This window comes from Dendrobates tinctorius, unplaced genomic scaffold (assembly GCF_039654945.1).
Source record: "Dendrobates tinctorius isolate UK_male_01 unplaced genomic scaffold, ASM3965494v1 ptg000154l, whole genome shotgun sequence".
In the NCBI taxonomy this organism is placed as follows: domain Eukaryota; kingdom Metazoa; phylum Chordata; class Amphibia; order Anura; family Dendrobatidae; genus Dendrobates; species Dendrobates tinctorius.
This window is the reverse complement of record NW_027361821.1, coordinates 8,306,008-8,327,105: the sequence shown is the minus strand read 5'-3', so window position 1 is coordinate 8,327,105 and position 21,098 is coordinate 8,306,008. Positions and strand designations below refer to the sequence as shown.

Below are 21,098 nucleotides of genomic sequence, written 5' to 3'. Positions count from 1 at the left end.
CTGTGTCGGCTAGGGGGCGCTGTGTGGGTGTCCCAGGACGGGTGTACAGGCACATTCAGTGTGGTAACAGGAGCAGGGTCCTAAATGACCATTGTGGGTCTCAAGGTGGGTGGCCTTGGGATGCAGGCTCCAGGGTGTATTGATCAGCAGAGGTACTGCTGATCTTTCTGTTACACTGTGTCAGGGAAGCCTGTGTGTCTATACAACCTTTGGTGATGTCATAGCCATGTGATCCCCTTTGGGTGTGGTTACAGGGCTATGTAATTGAGGTGTTTGGCACATGTGAGAGAGTGGAGGGAGTCTGTCTGAGTGTGGACAGACTTCCATGTGTCCAGGTGGGACACTACAGAGAGTGTATATGGGGAGGACTACAGCTCCCAGCATGTGCTGAGACTCTCAGTCCGAGTCTGAAGCCACGGACATTTCTGTTCCTTTGCCTGAAGTGAAGGTTACATTTCAGTGTTATGCTGTCTATGGTTTATGGAGTAATAAACCTGGTGAAATTTTAAAGGAACGTGCCTCATGTTTGTCTCCCGCTGCACCTAAGCGAGTCGAATCCCTACAATTGGTGGAGAATGCGGGCAGCGACTCCCAGAAGCACGTGTGGCAGCGCTGGCGATTCTGAGCCAGGAGAGCAGATGATCTGACAACCGTGAGTAATACTGACCGAGGTCAGAGAAAGTGACTGTGTTAATATTTGTGGGATACCTCTGGAGGAGAAGAGGCGTCCAGGAACCTGTGTGGCCGACACAGGTAACAGACAGGAGTCTGTGTTGCACTGACCAGGGTCAGTGAGAGACTGTGTTCCTGGAGGGGTCAGTGAGCAAGGTCCTGGAGGGTCAGTGTTGGGAGGTTCTGGGAGAGGAATCGGATCCCTGGAACACGTGCTATGACCTTGGACCTGGTGAGGCCGGTGTGTTGGGAGACCCTGGGAGGAGGGCTGCTCCCTGAATAGCACCCGGTGCGCCCTGTGTGGTGGACGGTCTCAGGCGGAGACGGTACGTCCTGAATAGTGCATGGACAGGACATGTGAGAGACTGTGCATGTGTTTTTTTTTCTTTTCCTCTGCAAAACCTGAAGGTGCTTGCTGTGGCTCAGTGGGGTCACGAAGGTCTCGCAGCACAGGGACCTGGTGTTTTCTTTAAGGGATCTGCCCTGGGAGCATTGGTAGCAGACGCTGTCTGTCTACGCCATCCTGCTGCAGCTTTATGGCATGTGACTAAGCGGATACAGTAGTTGTGGCTTTACACAACTATTGAGGGTGAGTACCCTGTATTATTGCTGCATAACCCATTATACCTGCACTGGTAAGGCCCTATGGGAGCACTTTTGTGGCTTTTTTATCTTTGAGGGTGACAAGCGGCTTCCAGTAACCCGGCGGGGTTACGAAGGAGACAAGCGGCTTCCGGTGGATCGGCGGGTCCACGAAGATGGCGCAGCAGGAGCTGCAGTGACACCAGCCGCTGTGTATGTGTGTGAACAGCAGCCGGAGGTGCCGGTGATCAGTGACAGCAGGAGCTGTGGTGGTGCCAGCAAGGACTTGTCTGGTATCGTGAGAGACAAACTGTGTGGTGTGAACTGTGGCCTAAGAGGTTCTGCAGGACGGACATGGGGAAATCCCAAAAGGAGTGGTAACCCAAAAGGGGGCGGTGACCCAAAAGGGAGTGGTAACCCAAAAAGGGGTGGAGTCCAAAAAGGGGGCGGTGACCCAAATTGGAGTGGTAACCCAAAAAGGGGTGGAGTCCCAAAAGGGGGCGGTGACCCAAATTGGAGTGGTAACCCAAAAAGGGATGGAGTTCCAAAAGGGGGCGGTGACCAAAATTGGGGTGGCAACCCAAAGCAGGGTGGTGGTCCAGAAAGGGGCCAAGTGTGAAGAAGTGACAGCACTGGGTGACTCAGTAGGTATGTCTGGAGTACCGCAGTGTATGTGCAGGTCTTTTTCAGAATGTGGAATATCCTTTCCAGGTAGTAATGATGGGCCACAGATGTGTACAGTGATGCTGCACCGGGAAGGAGCCTTTGGTCGGCTGGACTCAGAGAGTCAGGTGACTCTGACAGGAACTCCTCTCGTTTTCTCTCTGACCGAGAAAAACGTCAGGGTTCACTGTAAACACGGGGTCACGGTGAACTACGCAGTAGACACAGTAGTGTTTGAGGGGACCAAAGGTGGTGAGTGCCAAGGTAGAGGGATACCACGGGACTTAGTCTATGCCTGGGAGAGGGGCCGGGACTTTCTTTTGTTTGATGACGTTTGGTCTGACAATGGAGATGCTTCGACTGTGGGGCCAGCGGACACTGAGACAGTGACGGCTCCTGACATGGACAGGTCAGAGGTAGAACTGACCAGAGGAAGAAGTACATCTGCCCAACTGACGGACCTGACGTCTCGTGATAAGACAGATGGTGGGCTGGGAGATGAGACGACTGGACTAGACACATTGGTGCTGGACGGTAACTGGAGGGTTCACTCGACTGGGGTGACTGACCCAGTGGTACCCTTTAACGATATAATTAAAGAGGTAGTAGTGAGACACGTGATGGACAAAAGAGAGCAGGATCGTGAGATACAGCTGATAAAGGAGACTGTAACAGAACATGTCGAACGGGAAAGAGTCCTAAGGCAAGCAGCTGAGCACAGAGTGGATGAGCTGGAGAAGGAAGTCTCTGAGCTCAGAGGTCACCTGTCAGCATGTAAAACCATGAACAAGACCCTGTTGGAAGATATGGAGGTGCTCAGAGAGGCCCAAGAGAAGCATCAACAGGAGATTCTCAGGAGAGAGGATCAGCATCGCTACCTGGCAGAGGAGCGAGATAAAGTTCTGCAAGAACTCAGTGGAGTAGTAAAAGGTCTTCTGCAGAAGAAGTGGATGGGCGAAGACGTACAGCGGCCGTGCCCGACTGATAGCAAGGCAGAACTGCCAAAGCCCAAGGCCGAGATACTGACCGCTGGGGGCGGGGGAGGCCTAACGTGAATATGAGGCAGTTTGACTACCGAAACAGACGGAGATGGTCCTCTCGACTTGTAGGGCAAGGTGACATGGGTGCCAGGTCTCAAGATACCTGGGTGATGTCATGTGTTCAACCCCACAAGTTTGAACAGAGGGGGGAGGTATGTGGTGTAGTTACCACTGTGTCGGCTAGGGGGCGCTGTGTGGGTGTCCCAGGACGGGTGTACAGGCACATTCAGTGTGGTAACAGGAGCAGGGTCCTAAATGACCATTGTGGGTCTCAAGGTGGGTGGCCTTGGGATGCAGGCTCCAGGGTGTATTGATCAGCAGAGGTACTGCTGATCTTTCTGTTACACTGTGTCAGGGAAGCCTGTGTGTCTATACAACCTTTGGTGATGTCATAGCCATGTGATCCCCTTTGGGTGTGGTTACAGGGCTATGTAATTGAGGTGTTTGGCACATGTGAGAGAGTGGAGGGAGTCTGTCTGAGTGTGGACAGACTTCCATGTGTCCAGGTGGGACACTACAGAGAGTGTATATGGGGAGGACTACAGCTCCCAGCATGTGCTGAGACTCTCAGTCCGAGTCTGAAGCCACGGACATTTCTGTTCCTTTGCCTGAAGTGAAGGTTACATTTCAGTGTTATGCTGTCTATGGTTTATGGAGTAATAAACCTGGTGAAATTTTAAAGGAACGTGCCTCATGTTTGTCTCCCGCTGCACCTAAGCGAGTCGAATCCCTACAATATATATATATATATATATATATATATATATATATATATATATATATATATATATATATATAATAACTTTTTTTTCTAATACAGTTTAATTAAAACGTCCATATTGTTTCGTTACTACATTAACTGCTTTATATTTGTTTTACCTACTTACAGTTTGATGACACTTTCTTTAAGAACCCCCAGTGCATGCTGAATATTCAAATAAGACGTCATCAAGTGGTAGAGGATGCGGCCATTGCCACGACCTCTGCCCCCACCCTGAAATGAAGATTTATCAGTGAGGTCTTTCAGACTCTGGGCTAGTCCTTGTTCTACTAAGCATGCATCAGCTGTGATTTCCAATGGATGCTCGGTAGAATCTTCTCAATGTGCACCCACTTTAAGCAATTAAAAGAGTTTTAATCTCTATATATAAAACTGAATGTACTGTATGTATGTATGTGTGTGTATATCACCAACCAATCACGAAGCATCTTCCATTTCACCAGAGCTGTTCAAAAGAAGCTGAGCTGTGATTGGATGCTATGAGCAGCAGTTTTCCTTGCAACCACTCTTTAAGCATCTCTCATTTCACCAGAGCTGGTTAAAAGAAGCTGAGCTGTGATTGGTTGCTATGAGCAAGTTTTCCCACTTGACAACACCTCAGCAGACACTGACATCGTGGGAGAAATCTAGCATCCCCGGGAACATAAGCTCCCAGCCATTGTTCCCCTCTGAAAGTAGCAGAGAGCACATGACAGAAATAAATCACCCCCTCCCGTGCCCATATACTCATCACACATCCTCCATCTCATAGGCACATCTTCCCTCTTAATGGGATCTCCGGTATTGAAGTCAGGGCAAATCCATCCTGCGCTTTGGTTTTGACCTCAGGCCTCTCTTAAAGGGATCCCAGTATGGAAGTAAGGACCGTTCCACTAAGCTCTGTGGTTCTGACCCCAGGGTCTCTTAAAGGGATCATTAGTATGCAAGTTAGGGCAAATCCACTCAGCATTTTGGTTCTGACCCCAGGCCTCTCTTAAAGCGATCCCCGGTATGGAAGTCAGGGCAATTGCCTTCAAATGCTCTGGTACTTACCCAAGGCTCTCTTAAAGGGATCTCCTGTATGGAAGTTAGGGCAAATCCCTCAGCGCTCTGTTTCTGACCCCAGGGTTCTATTAAAGGGATCATTGGTATGCAAGTCAGGGCAAATCCATTCAGCGCTCTGGTTCTGATCCCAGGCTTTCTTAAAGAGATCCCCGGTATGGAAGTTAGGGCAAATGCACTCAGCGCTCTGGTTTTGACCCAAGGCCCCGCTTAAAGGGATCCCCGGTATGGAAGTGAGGACAAATCTATTCTGCACTTTGGTACTGACCCCATGCCTCTCTTAAAGGGATCCCCTTTATGGAAGTCAGGGCAATTGCCTTCAAATTCTCTGAAACTGACCCCAGGCTCTCTTAAAGGGATCTCCTGTACAGAAGTTAGGGCAAATCCTTCAGCACTCTGATTCTGGCCCCAGGGTTCTATTAAAGGGAACATTGGTATGCAAGTCAGGGCAAATCCACTTAGCGCTCTGGTTCTTATCCCAAGCTTTCTTAAAGGGATCTCTGGTATGGAAGAGAGGGTAAATCCACTTTGCACTTTGGTACTGACCCCATGTCTCTCTTAAAGGGATCCCTTTTATGAAAGTCAGGGCAATGCTCTCTTAAAGGGATCTCCTGGACAGAAGTTAGAGCAAATCCCTTAGCGTTCTGATTCTGACCCCAGGGTTCTATTAAAGGGATCATTGGTATGGAAGTCAGGGCAAATCCACTCAGCACTCTGGTTCTGATCCAAGGCTTTCTTAAAGGAGTCTCCGGTATGGAAGTTAGGGTAAATCCCTCAGTGCTCTGATTCTCACCCTAGGCTTCTATGGATCATTGGTATGGAAGTCAGGGCAAATCCACTCAGCGCTCTGGTTCTGATGCCAGGCCTCTCTTAAAGGGATCCCTGGTATGGAAGTTATGACCGTTCCACTCAGCGCTCTGGTTCTGACCCCAGGCTGATGGGATGATGTGGGATATTAGGGGCAGTAGTCCGGTGGCTCTGGCTGATGGGATGATGTGGGATATTTGGGGTAGTAGTCCGGTGGCTCTGGCTGATGGGATGATGTGGGATATTAGGGGTAGTAGTCTGGTGGCTCTGGATGACGGGATGATGTGGGATATTAGGGGTAGTTGTCCGGTGACTCTGATGGGATGATGTGGGATATTAGTGGTAGTAGTCCGGTGGCTGTGATGGGATGATGTGGGATATTAGTGGTCGTTGTCCAGTGGCTCTGGCTGATGGAATGATGTGGGATATTAGGGGCAGTAGTCCGGTGGCTCTGGCTGATGGAATGATGCGGGATATTAGGGGTAGTAGTCCGGTGGCTCTGGCTGATGGGATGATGTGGGATATTAGGGGCAGTAGTCCGGTGGCTCTGGCTGGTGGGATGATGCGAGATATTAGGGGTAGCAATCCAGTGGCTCTGGCTGATGGGATGATGTGTGATATTAGGGGTAGTAGACCAACAGCTGTGACGGGATGATGTGGGATATTAGTGTTAGTTGTCCGGTGGCTCTGGCTGATGGGATGATGTGGGATATTATAATGAATGTGGCTATGCGGAGTGGGCGGGGCTATACACTCAGCTTTATATATATAGATATAATCATTATTATTTGTTATAACTAACCGTAGTTAGTTACTATGCCCGGGCAACGCCGGGCTCTTCAGCTATTAGTTCTATAAAATTAATGGACTTTACTTAGGCTAGACCACCATCATTATGGGAGGGGGTCATGATTTCAGCACTATTCAACTGCTTGAAGGGTTTAGAGTGGAGATGAGCTGATTGATTCACTGGAGTCCAGTCTAGCATGTAAGTCAGTGGTACCTACAGTTAGATGGGTGTAACGTGAATCTATTACCTTTCCATCTTCTATGAGTGACCTTTGATTAGCCAGAGCTGGCGTGACATCATCTATGTGTCATATTGCTCAGATAACATTGCGCCAGCCATGACAAATCAAATACTGCACTGGAATTTTCAGAAATGAATAGATTTGTAGGACCGCGTCAAACTGTCAGGTTACACAGGTGGTTCAGTGGGGGAAACACTGGACCAGAGTCTCACAAATCGATCTGCTCATCTCTAGTTCACAGAACTTGAGCAAGTGCCTTCCCTCCTTTATTATTAGCACTGCTACAATGCAAAAGTCAATACTGTTAGTAACAAGTGCAGCTCTTTCCTAATCACCTAATGGAACAAAAATGTAGCTGCTAATTAAAGTATGTATTAAAGGGAAACAGCCAATAGAAAACTTATTAAAAAAAACTATTGTTTAAATCAGTTTTTTGGCAATGTTTTTCATATGATGATCTATATTAGGCCAGAGTCACACGTAACATATGAAAAATCAGTCCGATTGTCTCGGTCGAGAGTCGCACAAATGTTCTCTATATAGTCATCCGTGTGTAATGCATTTGCAATGCGATGATGCGATTTTCTCACACCTATGTATCCGTATGACATCCGTATTGCTTTACTTTTCTCACTGATTTTCTCCATTGAATTTATTGGCTTAATGGGCTGCTATGAGGAAAATGTGTGCGTATTTATCGCAAATTACATGGATGGTCCGTGTGGTGTCCGATTTTTTTTCTTGCACCCATAGACTTGCATTAGTGAGTCTCGGCCGATATACATGTACAATCGCAGCATGCTGCAATTTCTCTCACACGTTGAATAAGCCCGAGAAAAAAAAAACGGTGGTGGGAGCTGCCCCAAAGATTAACAGTGGTCCGAGTGCTATGCGATGTTTTATCGCATAACACTCATCCTTATTCAACGCTAGTGTGACTTCGGCCTTAAAAGAACAGATTTAGTAATCATGCTTTTTTTTAGATTTTAATTTCCTGTTTCATAGTTTCCATAGATATTATGGTCATACCCAGACCCAATATTTTGAATTGACAAATCTAATAATCCTGTCCAAAGATCATTGTGAAGAGGGTGGGGGCAGGGTCACCTACGACATTGCCTATAACAGTTGGTTTCTGTATTATCTGCCAGGTATAGAGGTGCTACCTGACATTGTAATCCTGCCTCTGCTGACAAGAAGCCTTTTGAAAACTTCTCCTGAAAAGCCGTGAAGTAGGAGTGGGAAAATTAACCAGATAACTATTTTTTTTTAATACAGACTGTGATAAGAAACAAAAAGAAAATTAAATGTGTAGCACAAATAACGATTTAAGCCATGGATTATTTTCTGATGATAGCTTCCCTTTAAAGAAGCACTCCAATCAAATTTTTATCCTCTTATTATATTGCAATTATCGTATTATCTAGCACTAGGAATTTACAATTGCTCATTTTGCCTTTCTACCCAGGAAAATCTTCCATTTTCTCTGCTCTATGTAGAACCAGCAAATCTCTTTTCCCTGCATGAGTCATCCCCCTCCTCACCTCCTGACCCAGCTGCTACGCTCCTCCCCCTGCAAATGACTTTGAAGTTATGACTCATGCAGGGAAAATTGACCTCCTGTTTCTACATGGAGCTTAGAAGGATTCAGCTAGTCTGTTTTTAATCACGTGATGTCATAGACCTAATGGATAACAAGAATTAACTGAGTAGAAAGGCAAAATGAGTAATTGTAAGTACACAGTGCTATATAATATGACGAGTGCAATATATTAGGAAGATAAAAGGATAAAAATGTTGATGGGAGGAGGAGTGCTCTTTCAGGGGACACAGCACTTGCTGAAGTGCCATAGTCTCTTTAAACTGACAATAGATTGGAGTAAAGACTCCCAGTAGTCCTATCTTAAGCATAGGTCATCAGTTTGTAGAACTGTAAAACTGCTTTAAAATTGCAGAAGAGCAAAATCCAAGGAATAATATAGAGTGAAGGGAAGGAAATAATGGGGTGCACATTTTTTGATCCTCACAAACACGGTTGGCTACTATCTTTCTATGCTGGCTGTGAGGTGAGGTGTTTGTACTCACTTAATTCTGTTATGTTCCTTGTAATTATTCGGATGCATTTTATTGTAATCTTAACCCCAGTAGCTGCTTTTAAACTAACTTGGAATTTCAGACAATAAAATTACCACTGTTTATATATCTTTGATTCCATTAAGGGCTTTCTTACTGCTCCGGCTTTCAGTACATAATAGGATTGCATTGCCAACTGTTAATATAATGGTAAAATATTGTTGAATTCTTGTTTAGCAGGTAGAAAGAATCGCGAAAGAGACATTGTTATACAGATTACCTCTTCAGTATGGGAGCAGGCCAGCTTTTACTTGGCAAGGGGTGTCACACAAAATATATTAAGAATGACTGGTACAAAGCAAAGCTGCGGCTCAAGAATGATCAGTCAGCATGACGAGTATTACATGACTTGACCTTTGATAAGATGTTGATTTTCTTTTCAGAACAGCTTTGGATTCCAGTTATATCTCCTATTTCCAGCCAATATATGCCATAATATGTAGCAATAAGAAAAGAATGCTGCTATTTTATCACATGGATTGTTTTACATTCCCATTCTATAAAACTCACAAATATATAAAATTTTAGAAAAATATGTACCTGTTCCAAAATTGTATTTATTCGCTCAACTTCGCAGTCGATTACAAATCTTTTCTCCTGACGTCTGTCCATTTCCTCTATGATGCGTTTATATTCCTGCACATCTTTTATATTCCCCACTGATCTAGCTGTCACTTGCCAGTTGTTCTGTACCGCTGCCTCCATAATGGCCTGAAGAATAGAAAATCCTGGGGAAGAGAAATGACACAATCAGTCTCTTTATTGTTAAGAATATGAAAAGAGAACTTTCTAATAAAAAATATTATTGCAAAATGGTTTTCAGGGAACATATATCACGCAGGCATTGCGGTCCCTCCCTATCACTTCATGGCCTGCTATCCCCTTATTACAGTATCATATTACCTGCTGGCGGGACATATTGCTACAATTCGCAATCCCTCTGAATTCAGATGGTGAGTTCCATGTTGTAAGGGATAAACGCAGACTGGAAGGTACAAAATAGCTAGATTTCTAACATTTTCACTTTCAAATTGGTAAAATAAACCAGGAAATACGGCTGATGTGAGGGCCTTATGAAGAAGAGGAGGGTACGATCTGTATTCTCCCCATTGCTGTTTGGTAGCAAGAACCTGGATATGATTGCCGTATACAAAATGGAAAAACAATGTTGGGAATAAAAGACCACCACCTGTGTTTGATGAAACAACCCAACACAATAATGAAGGATGTAATTTGATTTTCACTACGAGGCCTAATCTCTTTCATGGGCTCCACTACATCAAATTTAGATCCTAAAACTTTCAGCTCAAAGTGGGCTTCCACACAGTAATGTAGCTACCTGGGGGACAGAAGGGGTGGTCGTTCTGGACCCTGCGCTCGGAAGGGCCCACACAGAGATACGCTATTGTAACTGTATTGGCATGCGCAGACTTCATCTCGCTGCCAGTACTGGGCCCCCTGCCTGTCATTGCAAGTTCAACTGTATCGGCTGCAGCAATGATGCGAGAGGGATCATCACTCTCTTTCTCCCATCATCCCCCTCTGCCTCTTATGTCACTGACTCAGACACTGGCAGTAGGCGCAATGATGTCATTACTTGGCGCCCCCTGTCCTGAGATGTATTGGTGCTCGGAGCAGCAGGGGAGCAAGGAGAGGTGAGTATTGAATTTATTTTTAATTTTTTATGGGGAATGCATTATGCTACAGAAGTCAATGGGCAGTGCATTATAATATATTGAATCTGACTATGGGTAGTGCATTATACTATAGAGACCTATGGGGAGTACATTATAATATAGATGCCAATGTTTGTTTTTGTATAGAGATTATTTTCAGCAACAGCCCAGTCATCTACTGAGCTCCTCCTACATCCACTATTAGGTTGCATCACCATAGTTGTAACTAGGTTTTCCCGGTTAGGGGACGACTCAGAAGTTTTAACCCCCCTCTTAACCAAAATCCTAGCTATGCCTTTGCTCCCAAGGTTCTATACTTGGTTTCACACTTCATGGCTTATCTACTGTGGGATGCATACAGTTTGAATAGACCACTAGCTGAAAGCAAGTAATAGAAGTGAAGAAATAACAAGTCATGTAGGGATGAGCTCTTGAATGCCTTGTAATTTAATTGCTGGTAGATGCTACCACATAATCAAAAGTAAACACAATGAACCCAGAATAGCACAAGATCAGTGATTAGAGCTGCCGAGATGACCTTGCACAGTAATGGTTGTGTACAGCTTATCACAATACTCAGAAAATAATCGTGTTTGGATAATATCTGCACATACTTGTATGTTTTACCATTGCACATGTTTATATTTGCTTCACTACTGAAATGCGTTTGCATAGCACCAATGAATAAATTTACATGAATATGAAGCTTTTTGTATCTTCTTCCAAGGGGAAATTAAAATAACAGCAGGCATAAAATACCCAGATTTTTTTTATGCCAAATGCATACCATATTTACTGGATTATAAGCCGAGATTTTGAACACATTTTTTTAGGCTGAAAGTGCCCCTCTCGGCTTATACTCGAGTCGCCCCACCGGTCTTCCCTCTCCCCCGGTCCATCTCTCTTCCCCGGTGGTGTTTCTTACCCCCTCCTTCACAGCAGCAGCGGCGTAGGAGCAGCGCAATCCGAGCAGCGCAATCCTGGCATGTACTGAGGTAGCGGCGTGCCAGCACTGTATAGAGAAAGCGGTAGCCATTGGGCAGGTGGAGGTTGCGGGCAGCCTGAGTCCTGGAGGTAGCGGCGTGCTGGTAACTTATGGATCAAACGGTAGCTATATGACAGGTGGAGATTACGGGCAGGCTGTATTTTCACTGTGCACACTTCACTTCCGGTCCCACTCATTATGGCTTTTGAATATTCGTGACATCACCGGAAGTGAAGCATGCGACACTGAAAATACAGGCCGCCTGCAATCTTCACCTGCCGTATGGCTACTGCTTGCTCCATAAGTTACCGGCATGCCGCTACCTCGGGGACTCTGGCCACCCGCAACCTCCATCTGCCGTACCGCTTGCTCCATAAGTTACCGGCACGCCACTACCTCCAGGACTCAATACATGTCAGGATTGCGCTGCTCCACCGCCGCTGCTGCTGTGAAGGAGAGGATAAGAAACAACCCAGGGGAAGAGAGATGGACCAGGGGAGAGGGGAGACAGACCGCTTGCCTACATGACTGCTATTGCTCCTCCAGGATGGTGCTGCTGTGAAGAAGTGGGTAAGAAACACCCCTGTGGGAGACTCATGGACCGACGGGGAGAGGGGAGACTCACATGGAGAGGGGAGACTCGCGGACCCAGTAGCTGTTGCATCTCCCTCCTCAGCTTATACTCGAGTTAATAAGTTTTCCCGTTTTTTTTTTTCAGGCAAAATTAGGTACCTTGGCTTGTACTCGGTTCGGCTTATATGCGAGTATATACGGTATGTACAATAAAGTATCTGCTTTAAGAGCAGATTCTCTATCTATTCATCTATTATCTATCTATCTATCTATCTATTATCTACCTAGCTATTATCTATCTATCTATCTATCATCTAGCTTTCATATGTAAACAAAATAAACCCTCAATCTAATAAATAAAGCTCAAGTGTGTGTATGTATGTATGTGTGTGTGTGTGTGTGTCCGGGATAGGCATCCGCACCGTCGCAGCTACAGCCACAAAATTTGGCACAGTCACAAGTCTGGACCCCGAGAGCGTCCTAGGCTATGTTGTGAGGCGAAATTTTAACCCCGCGTGTTCCAATTCACCAATTGTTCCCCATTATGTAGATAGGGGCAAAAGTGTGTGTGTATCAAGCCCCGCCCCACATTATGATGTCATAATGGTTGCCATGGCGACGCTGATGTCATCATAGGTTGCAAGCCCCACTGCTCATTATGATGTCATAATGGTTGACTATGGGATGGAGGATGTGTGATGGGTATATGGGCACTGGACTACGGGACGGAGGATATGTATGACGGGTATATGGGCACGGGACTATGGGATGGAGGATGTGTGATGGGTATATGGGCACTGGACTATGGGATTGAGGATATGTATGACAGGTATATGGGCACGGGACTATGGGATGGCGGATATGTATGATGAGTATATGGGCACGGGACTATTGGATGGAGGATATGTATGATGGGTATATGGGCATGGGACTATGAGATGAAGGATGTGTGATGGGTATATGGGCACTTGACTATAGGATGGCGAATATATGTACAGTATAATGGGTATATGGACACGGGACTATGGTATGGAGAATATGTCTGATGGGTATATGGGCATGGGACTATGGGATGGAGGATATGTGATGGGTATATGGGCACTCGACTATGGGATGGCGAATATGTATGATGGGTATATGGGCATGGGACTATTGGATGGAGGATGTGTGATGGGTATAAGGGCACTTGACTATGGGCTGGAGGATATGTATGATGGGTTTATGGGCACGGGCCAATAGGATCGCGGATATGTATGATGGGTATATGGGCACAGGACTATGGGATGGAGGATAATTATAATTTGCTATAACTAACCACAGTTAGTTACTATGCCCGGGCAACGCCGGGCTCTTCAGCTAGTGAGTTTATATAAAAGAAAAATTGCTCCAAATCTCTTGTTGCAGCAATCTAGTTGGCAAAAAGGTTGTGGAGACAAAATTTTTATATCTGTTGAATTGATCTCTTAACAATTGAAGTCTATGGAAAACAGATCGATTAATCAGCTATCCATTTTTTGTTTATTTGTAATGGATCTGTTTATTTGTTTACTGGATCCAGTAATGGATCCATTTTTGCTTACTGGATTAGTTACAAATGGAAGAAAAACAGATGGCTTATTAACGGATCTCTTTTCCATATCCTTCTATGTTAAAAAAAATGGATGCAGCAGAGATCAATTATTTAAAAACGGACTAAAAAGTTGCATCTGCACTTCTTTTTTGCTAATCGATTGCTACTGGATCCGTTCTAACTGATCACTATTGGACATGTGAACATAGCCTTATTTTTGTCAACTATAATCATAACAATTTTGAAAAAGTCCACAATAGTCCTTCTATGGAAGATCTACATCGAAACGCGTGTCAAGGGGTACACTGGCTCTCTCCTGAATTTTGGGTATCTATGATTGCCCCTGGCTCTTATTTGTTTATGTTTATGTAATATATCAATTTACCGTGAGCTATGGTGTGCACTATTTTTTTCTGATCCTCTCTATGAATTATTTACATGATTTTACTTAAGTCCTATTTTTGGACTATTTTATCACCATAGAGATGATCAGGAACAAATCCCAGCAAATGTCCGGTGTCATCAACTAATTTATGTGTCCTGCATTCTCCTATATAGCACAATTATTTTGCACTATGCACTTTATTCATTAAATTATTGCTATTTTGGTATACTTCTTATTGTATATTTATTCTAGAGGTATTTCCCTTATTGGATGTGATCTGTTTTGTATTTATTCTTTCTGGACACCAGCTTTATCATGTTTCTGTCCAGTGTTTTGCTACCAATTTTTGCATGGTCAGCTTTCATCTCCAATGATATTTTTATAAACTTGTTTTTAATTATTTGATTTAATAAAGATTATGCTGTTTTGCAATTAGTTTCTGGAGAACCTTTGTTTTTCCTACACAGTCTTCTGCTTGCCTCACGGTCTTCCGTATTTTGGTATCAGGGCATTCTTTGTGGTTCCCTTAGAACAGAGCTGCAGTTTTTTTCCTGTTGACAGGGCGGCACTACTGGCATCACACTGATTGACAGCTGCCTCTCCACTGCCTAATTGGGGAAGACAGCTGTCAATCAGCATGACACCAGTAGTCCCGCTCTGTCAACAGGAAGAGAAACTGCTGCACAGTTGGCGTGATGTCAACGGAAGTCTGTGACTGTTCTGTGCCAGTGGATAGTAGCGCCAGCCATAAAAGGCTTTAACTCTACAAATGTATGTAAAAAAAATCTGTGCAAGTCTTCACTAGACATGAGCAAACCTTTTCAAGGTTCTGTTCGGATTAATGGTTTAATTTAGATTTATTAAAGGAGTCTGTGTCATTCTTTCAATTAAAGGACTTTATTCTGGGTGTGTGTTTATTTATTAATATGATTATAGGATTTGTAATGTATGGGCGCCCTATAGACGCCTCTTCATTACTATACTGTGGGATCTCACACCATTTCTTAATATTATTCACCGTACTTTTAGGATTATAAGTAGTGTTGAGCATTCTGATACTGCAAATATCGGGTATCGGCCGATATTCGTGGTATCGGAATTCCGATACTGAGTTCTGATACTTTTTGCATATCGAATACCGGAATCTGAAGTTCCCATAATGCTATGAGCCAGTTTGATTTGATTCAGCCAATGAGGAATCCTCAGAAGTGTGGGCACATCCTGTTAGGCATGTAGGCATGTTAACTAATGGCATGGCTGTGATTGGCTGCGAGCAGACCTCCCAGCTGCTCTTCCCCCAGAAACACGCTGAACAGTGATCTATGGAAAGTGAAACTAGTGAGGGAGGAGGAAATGACAAGTTCTCGTTTCAATGCCAGAACACCCTCCCCTGGACGTTTATCTTAGAAGCAAGAGATGATATCTTGGGAACTGTGCAGACTAGCCACAGAAGGTAAATTACTTATTGTCAGCATTCTGCAGCCTAGATATGCACTGAGATTATGTGAAAAGCCCAGACAACCTGTTCTGATATGTATTTCCACCAAGTTGGATCGCCCACCAGGGCTGGTGGGGTACTCAGTACCGGGCCCGTTGATTTCAATGGGAGATGTCACGGTAGCTGTGACCTGGTCCGTGGCCCTGGGCGTCCATTGTAAAAGGGAAATGTTGAACGTGTGGATGATGATTAAAGTTTATGAGTGAATGATTCGTGACGCCACCTGTGGTGTTCGGCAATGAAGATGTTAAGCCGACGCTGCAGACAGATCCTCTGGGACAGATAGTGTGGTGCAGCTTTGATGTTGTGGCCCTCCACAGGTAGGGCTGTAGTCCCAGGGCAGTGTAGATGGAGAGGTAGTGAAGAGACATAGAAGGTGCAGTGCCAGGCACAGAGATGTAGCAGTGCTGAGTGGGTTGGCGTAGGAATAACTGGAGGATACCAGTGCATGTAGTTCCAAAGCTTTCCTCACAGTCTATTGTGCATACAGGTGCCCGCATCCGTGCCGTGTCCTCCGGGTCAGGGGCTCAGTCAACCTCCAAGCTAGATAAAGCACTCCCTTCCAACACTCCGCAAACATGTGCCTTTTCTGAACATCTCCCTCTATTGCTGCACAACCCCTTTAACATAGTCAATATCTTTGTAACTCCGAACGTCTTAAAAAAAATAATAATTCCTGCTATTCCATTTGATTGGGCTAAACCTCTATGCCTTTAATGTCTCCTCCACCTCCCCCAATACATTCTACAATATTCTTAGTTGTTTTCCTTCATGTAGAATTAACCTACAAGGAAAGAAAGGGTTTATTTTAATTCCAATATTTCTGTCCCATTGATTTGCATTGGTTTCCGGTATCGATATACGATACTTTTTGGGTATCGGTCCGATCCAATCCGATCCGATATTTCCCGATATCGGAAGGTATCGCTCAACACTAATTATAAGACGCACTTTTTTGCCCTCAAATTTGGGAGGAAAATGGGGGTGCGTATTATAATGCTTATATACCTTATTGGTGCGCCGCTGCCCTGTGTCCGGTGAAGCCATTGTCCTGTGTCCCGTGCTCCCGCTGCCCTGTGTCTGATGCTGCCACTGTCCTACCCTGTGTCTGGTGGTGCTGTGGAGGCTCTGCTGACATTTTGTGAAAGGCCAGAGCCCCCAGTGGTGGACTTCGGAAATATGGGCGCCGGGGGGCAACGAATGCGCAGATGGAGATATTGGCAACAAAATCTCGGGAGATGAGATTTCAGCACATGGGCACTCCTCTATTCTTGATAACCCGCCTTGCTAAAGCTGACAGCTGAGGGTTGCAGCCCGTCACTGTCAGTTTTGCCTGGCTTGTTATCAAAAATGCAGGGGAACCCAATGATATTTTTTTAATATTTATTTAATGCGCAGGCAGCAGGTGATGAATACACCCATCAGCCGCCACCTGCTCTCGCTGTTAACAGTTGAATACAACTTTTAACATTGTGCCCTGCTAGTGCTGATCACAGCATGAGCAGGGGACAGTGATGTGAACTGTCATATACAGAACCCAGGGCCAAGGAACAGCGTCAACAGTACTGGTGATTTCCAGGCCCCGGTACATGTCACACTGATGACACAGGGATGTCATCCGTCTGTCATCAGTGTACACACATGTGGGACCTTTTGCGTCCTGTGCTGCTACAGGAAACACTGATGTCTGAAAGAGTCCTTAGTGAACTCAGTCATTTACTGATCTTTGACCGTCATTTGCCGATCTTTAGGAAAAAAGCTCGGGAATCTGAACACGAACCTAAATGCACAACTTTTGTGCCGAATTTGAGATTGGCGAACGTTTTCCAAACTAGGTTGCTCATCCATAGTCATGACAATACACAAAAACAATGTTCCTGTTTGTGAAGGCTTAAAAAATTCTCCCAGATCTAAGCAATGAATATATAAATTATATACGTTAATTATTGGTTTTGTGCAATGTCAGAATTTGCAATAAAATTTGCACCTTCTTGGCACATCTTGACACTTTTAAAAAATGAGTTGATTTAAGTTAGATGTCCTGCCACCTTTGATCAGATTGAGTTTTTAAAACCTGTGCCAAAAATAACACAAATTGTAGCACAAATCAATAATCTGCTTATTTCAGGCACATGTAGCAATCGGTGGTGTAAGTACAGCTGAAGATGTGGCAAATTGGCTACAAGGTGTGCCCCTCTAAAGTGGTTGCCCAGTCTCCTGATGAAAGACTGCAGTTACTCTATTTGACTGCAAAGCTTTGAGTCCTTATAGCGTGCCACCGCACTGTGTCTGGATTTTCCTATGTTGCTCGTGAAAGCGGGGCATGTCACATTTGCATATATGTGGTCACATGCCAACTAGACTTGATTGTACTGGCTCAATACAAGTAAATTGCGCAATGTTGAGCACGCTTAGTCAGAATGTGGCTGGAAGTATGCAAATTGCCTGCTCTCAACAGCAACATGGAGGATCCTGAAAAGTGAACAACCCCTTTAATAAATTTGACACATCTTACTCCTGCACAAGTGAGTATAAGACTAGTGTATGAGATGCCATTCTTAGCAAATTTCAGATTCAGCAGCTGAATTATGAATGAATTCATACCTAAGACAGCGCACTTGATGTAAAAGCTCAACAATTCCAAAAGAGGCTAACAGATGGGAACAGTTTCTTTTGCTAGTACATATTTAAAGAAGCTCTCCCATGTGAATATTTTTATTAACCTTGTGTTTATGTGTGTGACACCCCAGAGTCCGGTTGTCACAGTGACATCGCCTCCCTCTAAGAGGTGAAGTCATGCTTGGAGGCAGAAAAGGGACCCCCATGCCAGGCAGCATAGATTTAATCACAATTTCTTGCTGCAGGTCAGAAAAGGGAGATGCCTTATAAATTCTGGAAAGCAGAGGGGGTTGGTGAGTCAGCTAGAAATCAGCTGAGGGAGTTGTCATGGAAACAAAGCAGTTGTGAGCTGTGAGGAGAAAGGACAGTTACAATGTGAGGAGGTGAGGAAAAGAGATCTTTCTGGAAGATCCTGTCAGATAAAGACAGGCAGCTGATCTGTGAAAAGGGAAAGGACAAGAGCAGAGACTCTAGGAAAGCTAAAATACTGCATATAGCAGACCCCTGAGTGAAGCGCTAATAAAGAGAAAAGGGACATCAGAGTGCTAGGCTGACAGGAGCTGTACGCCCTGATAGCAGAATCTGAAAGTACAGGGGATTGTAAATTCCTGTGCACATTGATCATCTGAGGGCACGGCAGCGGATAAGGAGCCCGGGGCCGACGGTAAAGAGAACGGTACCCGTGGAATATGCTCACGCTGACAGCTGTACAGGTTAGTGAAACCATCCCGAATAGAGGGTCACAGCATAGTTATACACAGTGGAGACCCATACACAAAGCGTATAAAGGAAGGTCCTAAATCCCCACCTGGCAAGGTGGATCCCCTGAATGCCTCCATGCGAGCCGGACTCATTCCATCACCTGTATGTGGTACTCCGGACTGCAACCTATTACCAGTAAAAAGTAAAGAAACTGCACCTCTCTGTGTCTTTCTCTCATTTCTCTGCACCCCAACGTTTACAGCCATTTTTACTATTTATTTAACATCTTTGCCCTGGGACTATTGCTCTACCTCTGGAGGCCTACAACATCATAGCTGCGTCCAACATCCATCCCAGAGGAACAACAACGCAGTGCTGGTCACCTCTGACCAGAATACGACAGGTGGCGTCACGTATTTCACCATCTATAAACATTATCTTTATTTTTACCACATAAATACCACACAACTTTCCCCTATTCCATTTACTGGACGCCTCTGGGCCACGGACCGGGTCGCCACATGACACCGTCCCCCATTGAAGTCGACGGGCCCGGTACCGAGTACCCCCAGGCCACGCGGGGCGCTCCATGTGCATGTACTGCAGTGTGAGTGTATTAATATACTCATTTACCGCTGTCCTCTACAGGGACCAGCACCATTCTGCTCCTCTTCTCATTGACGTCACTGCAATTCTGACTAGGCGGCTCACTCTATGCTCTACATAGGCCAGAAGTCTCTTTTACAATTTAATCCTATGGGGTCTCATTCTGGTGTTCCATAGACTTACATTGTAAAAACCACTTCCAGGTCAATCAGAGCGCAGCATGACTTGGAGAGTCTGCAGAGTCTTGATGTCACTGAGAAGAGGAGCAGAACGACGCTGGACACCGGACAGAGCAGCGGTGAGTATATTAATACACGCACACTGCATTAAATGCACATAAACAAATATTTAATAAAAAATATATACTTGGGAAGGATTCTTTAATAAAGGTAAGTATAGAATATTACGGTATTCTGGGCCAGTGATAGTAAGTTTTTTTATATTGTCTATCTCATTAGTAGAAAGTCACAGTGAAAGGTTCAGCTGCGGGTTCAGAATATATTGCCCAAATCATCGTGTTATTACATGGCTGTTTCTTACTGGCTCTGGTATTGATTAACCAAAAATTATGGGTCACAAAGATGTCTTGCTACTTACTTATGTACTGATTCACAGCACTCTTGAATACAAAGGTTACGTTTTGTGTCAACACCAGATATGGAAAATGTTTCTTATATTTTGCAAGCCCCACCAATCTACATGTGAGTGTGACAGAGACATCTGTCTCCGTACCGTTCAACACCTGCACCATCTGCTGAGAGATTTCAACATCAGTTGTTGTTTTTCACTAATTTAATCTGTATATAGTGTTACTTTCTGTATTTTTCCATTTTTTATGATTTTATGTGTTTTATCATTGCATTTTCAATTATTTTCAACAGTTCTTGTAAACCATGATTGTAAAGCTCCAGAATGGTTCTGACATTTACCCCTCCTCTCAACAAAGAAGAAGACTTTAATTCACAAATCCTAGAACTTTTGCCAAAAAATATCTGCTTGTGTTTGGGTTTGCAGCCAGATCATTTCACAGCAGTAATTTAAAAATGTTTTGGACTTGGGCAGCTGTGAGAAAAACAGATATTCACAAATGACCTACTGTATGCCCTTAACCCTCCTGCTGTCAAACATCAATGCCAAAAATAAGACTCTGGTTGGTGAACCATAATCTACTGTTCCATTTTATTCTCGTAACGACTTTAAGAAGTTTTGACATTATTAAAACCAATATCCTGTTTGTATACTATTTTGCCCACATCTTGCCAGCTTAAGGGGACGTTCATATGGGGCTGATACTAAAATTCTACAATATAATTTAAAAAAAACACCAAATTTTGGGGATTTGGTTACAGATTCCTTTGGGAAAAAGGTGCAGATTTGACATAGATTTCAATTTCTGTACCACAAAATTTAAATTACGTTGTGACAATCTGCAACCTAGATTGACATGCTGCAGATTTTTAATTTGGCAGAATGTCATACACAAGATTGTTACAGCAATATGCTGCAAGAACAGGGTGGAAGATACTCAGTATAACCAGCTTGTGTTCATATCTCTCTAAGAAATTGCATGTAAGTGGCTTCCAAGCCTCTGCTTCTCTGTAGTGTATTTACCTGCCTTTAGCTGCAATGATATCAGAACTTACTCATTTGGAGTACAGATGCTGGCAGTGAAAAATTCACCACCTCTGTCTCACTAAGGGCTCGCTCACACTTCTCTCATGCAAGAGAATCAGG

General features: G+C 44.4%; 1 protein-coding gene across 2 annotated transcripts in view; it reads right to left on the bottom strand.

Annotated features, from left to right (window-relative positions):
* Positions 1-21,098, bottom strand: part of GRIA3 (glutamate ionotropic receptor AMPA type subunit 3) — a 483,632-nt gene that overhangs the window by 208,476 nt on the left and 254,058 nt on the right. For both annotated transcript variants that reach the window (XM_073547601.1, XM_073547600.1), the window contains exon 4: positions 9,291-9,478. In XM_073547601.1, the coding sequence (XP_073403702.1) occupies positions 9,291-9,478 (188 nt within the window). The remainder of the gene's footprint in view (positions 1-9,290; positions 9,479-21,098) is intronic.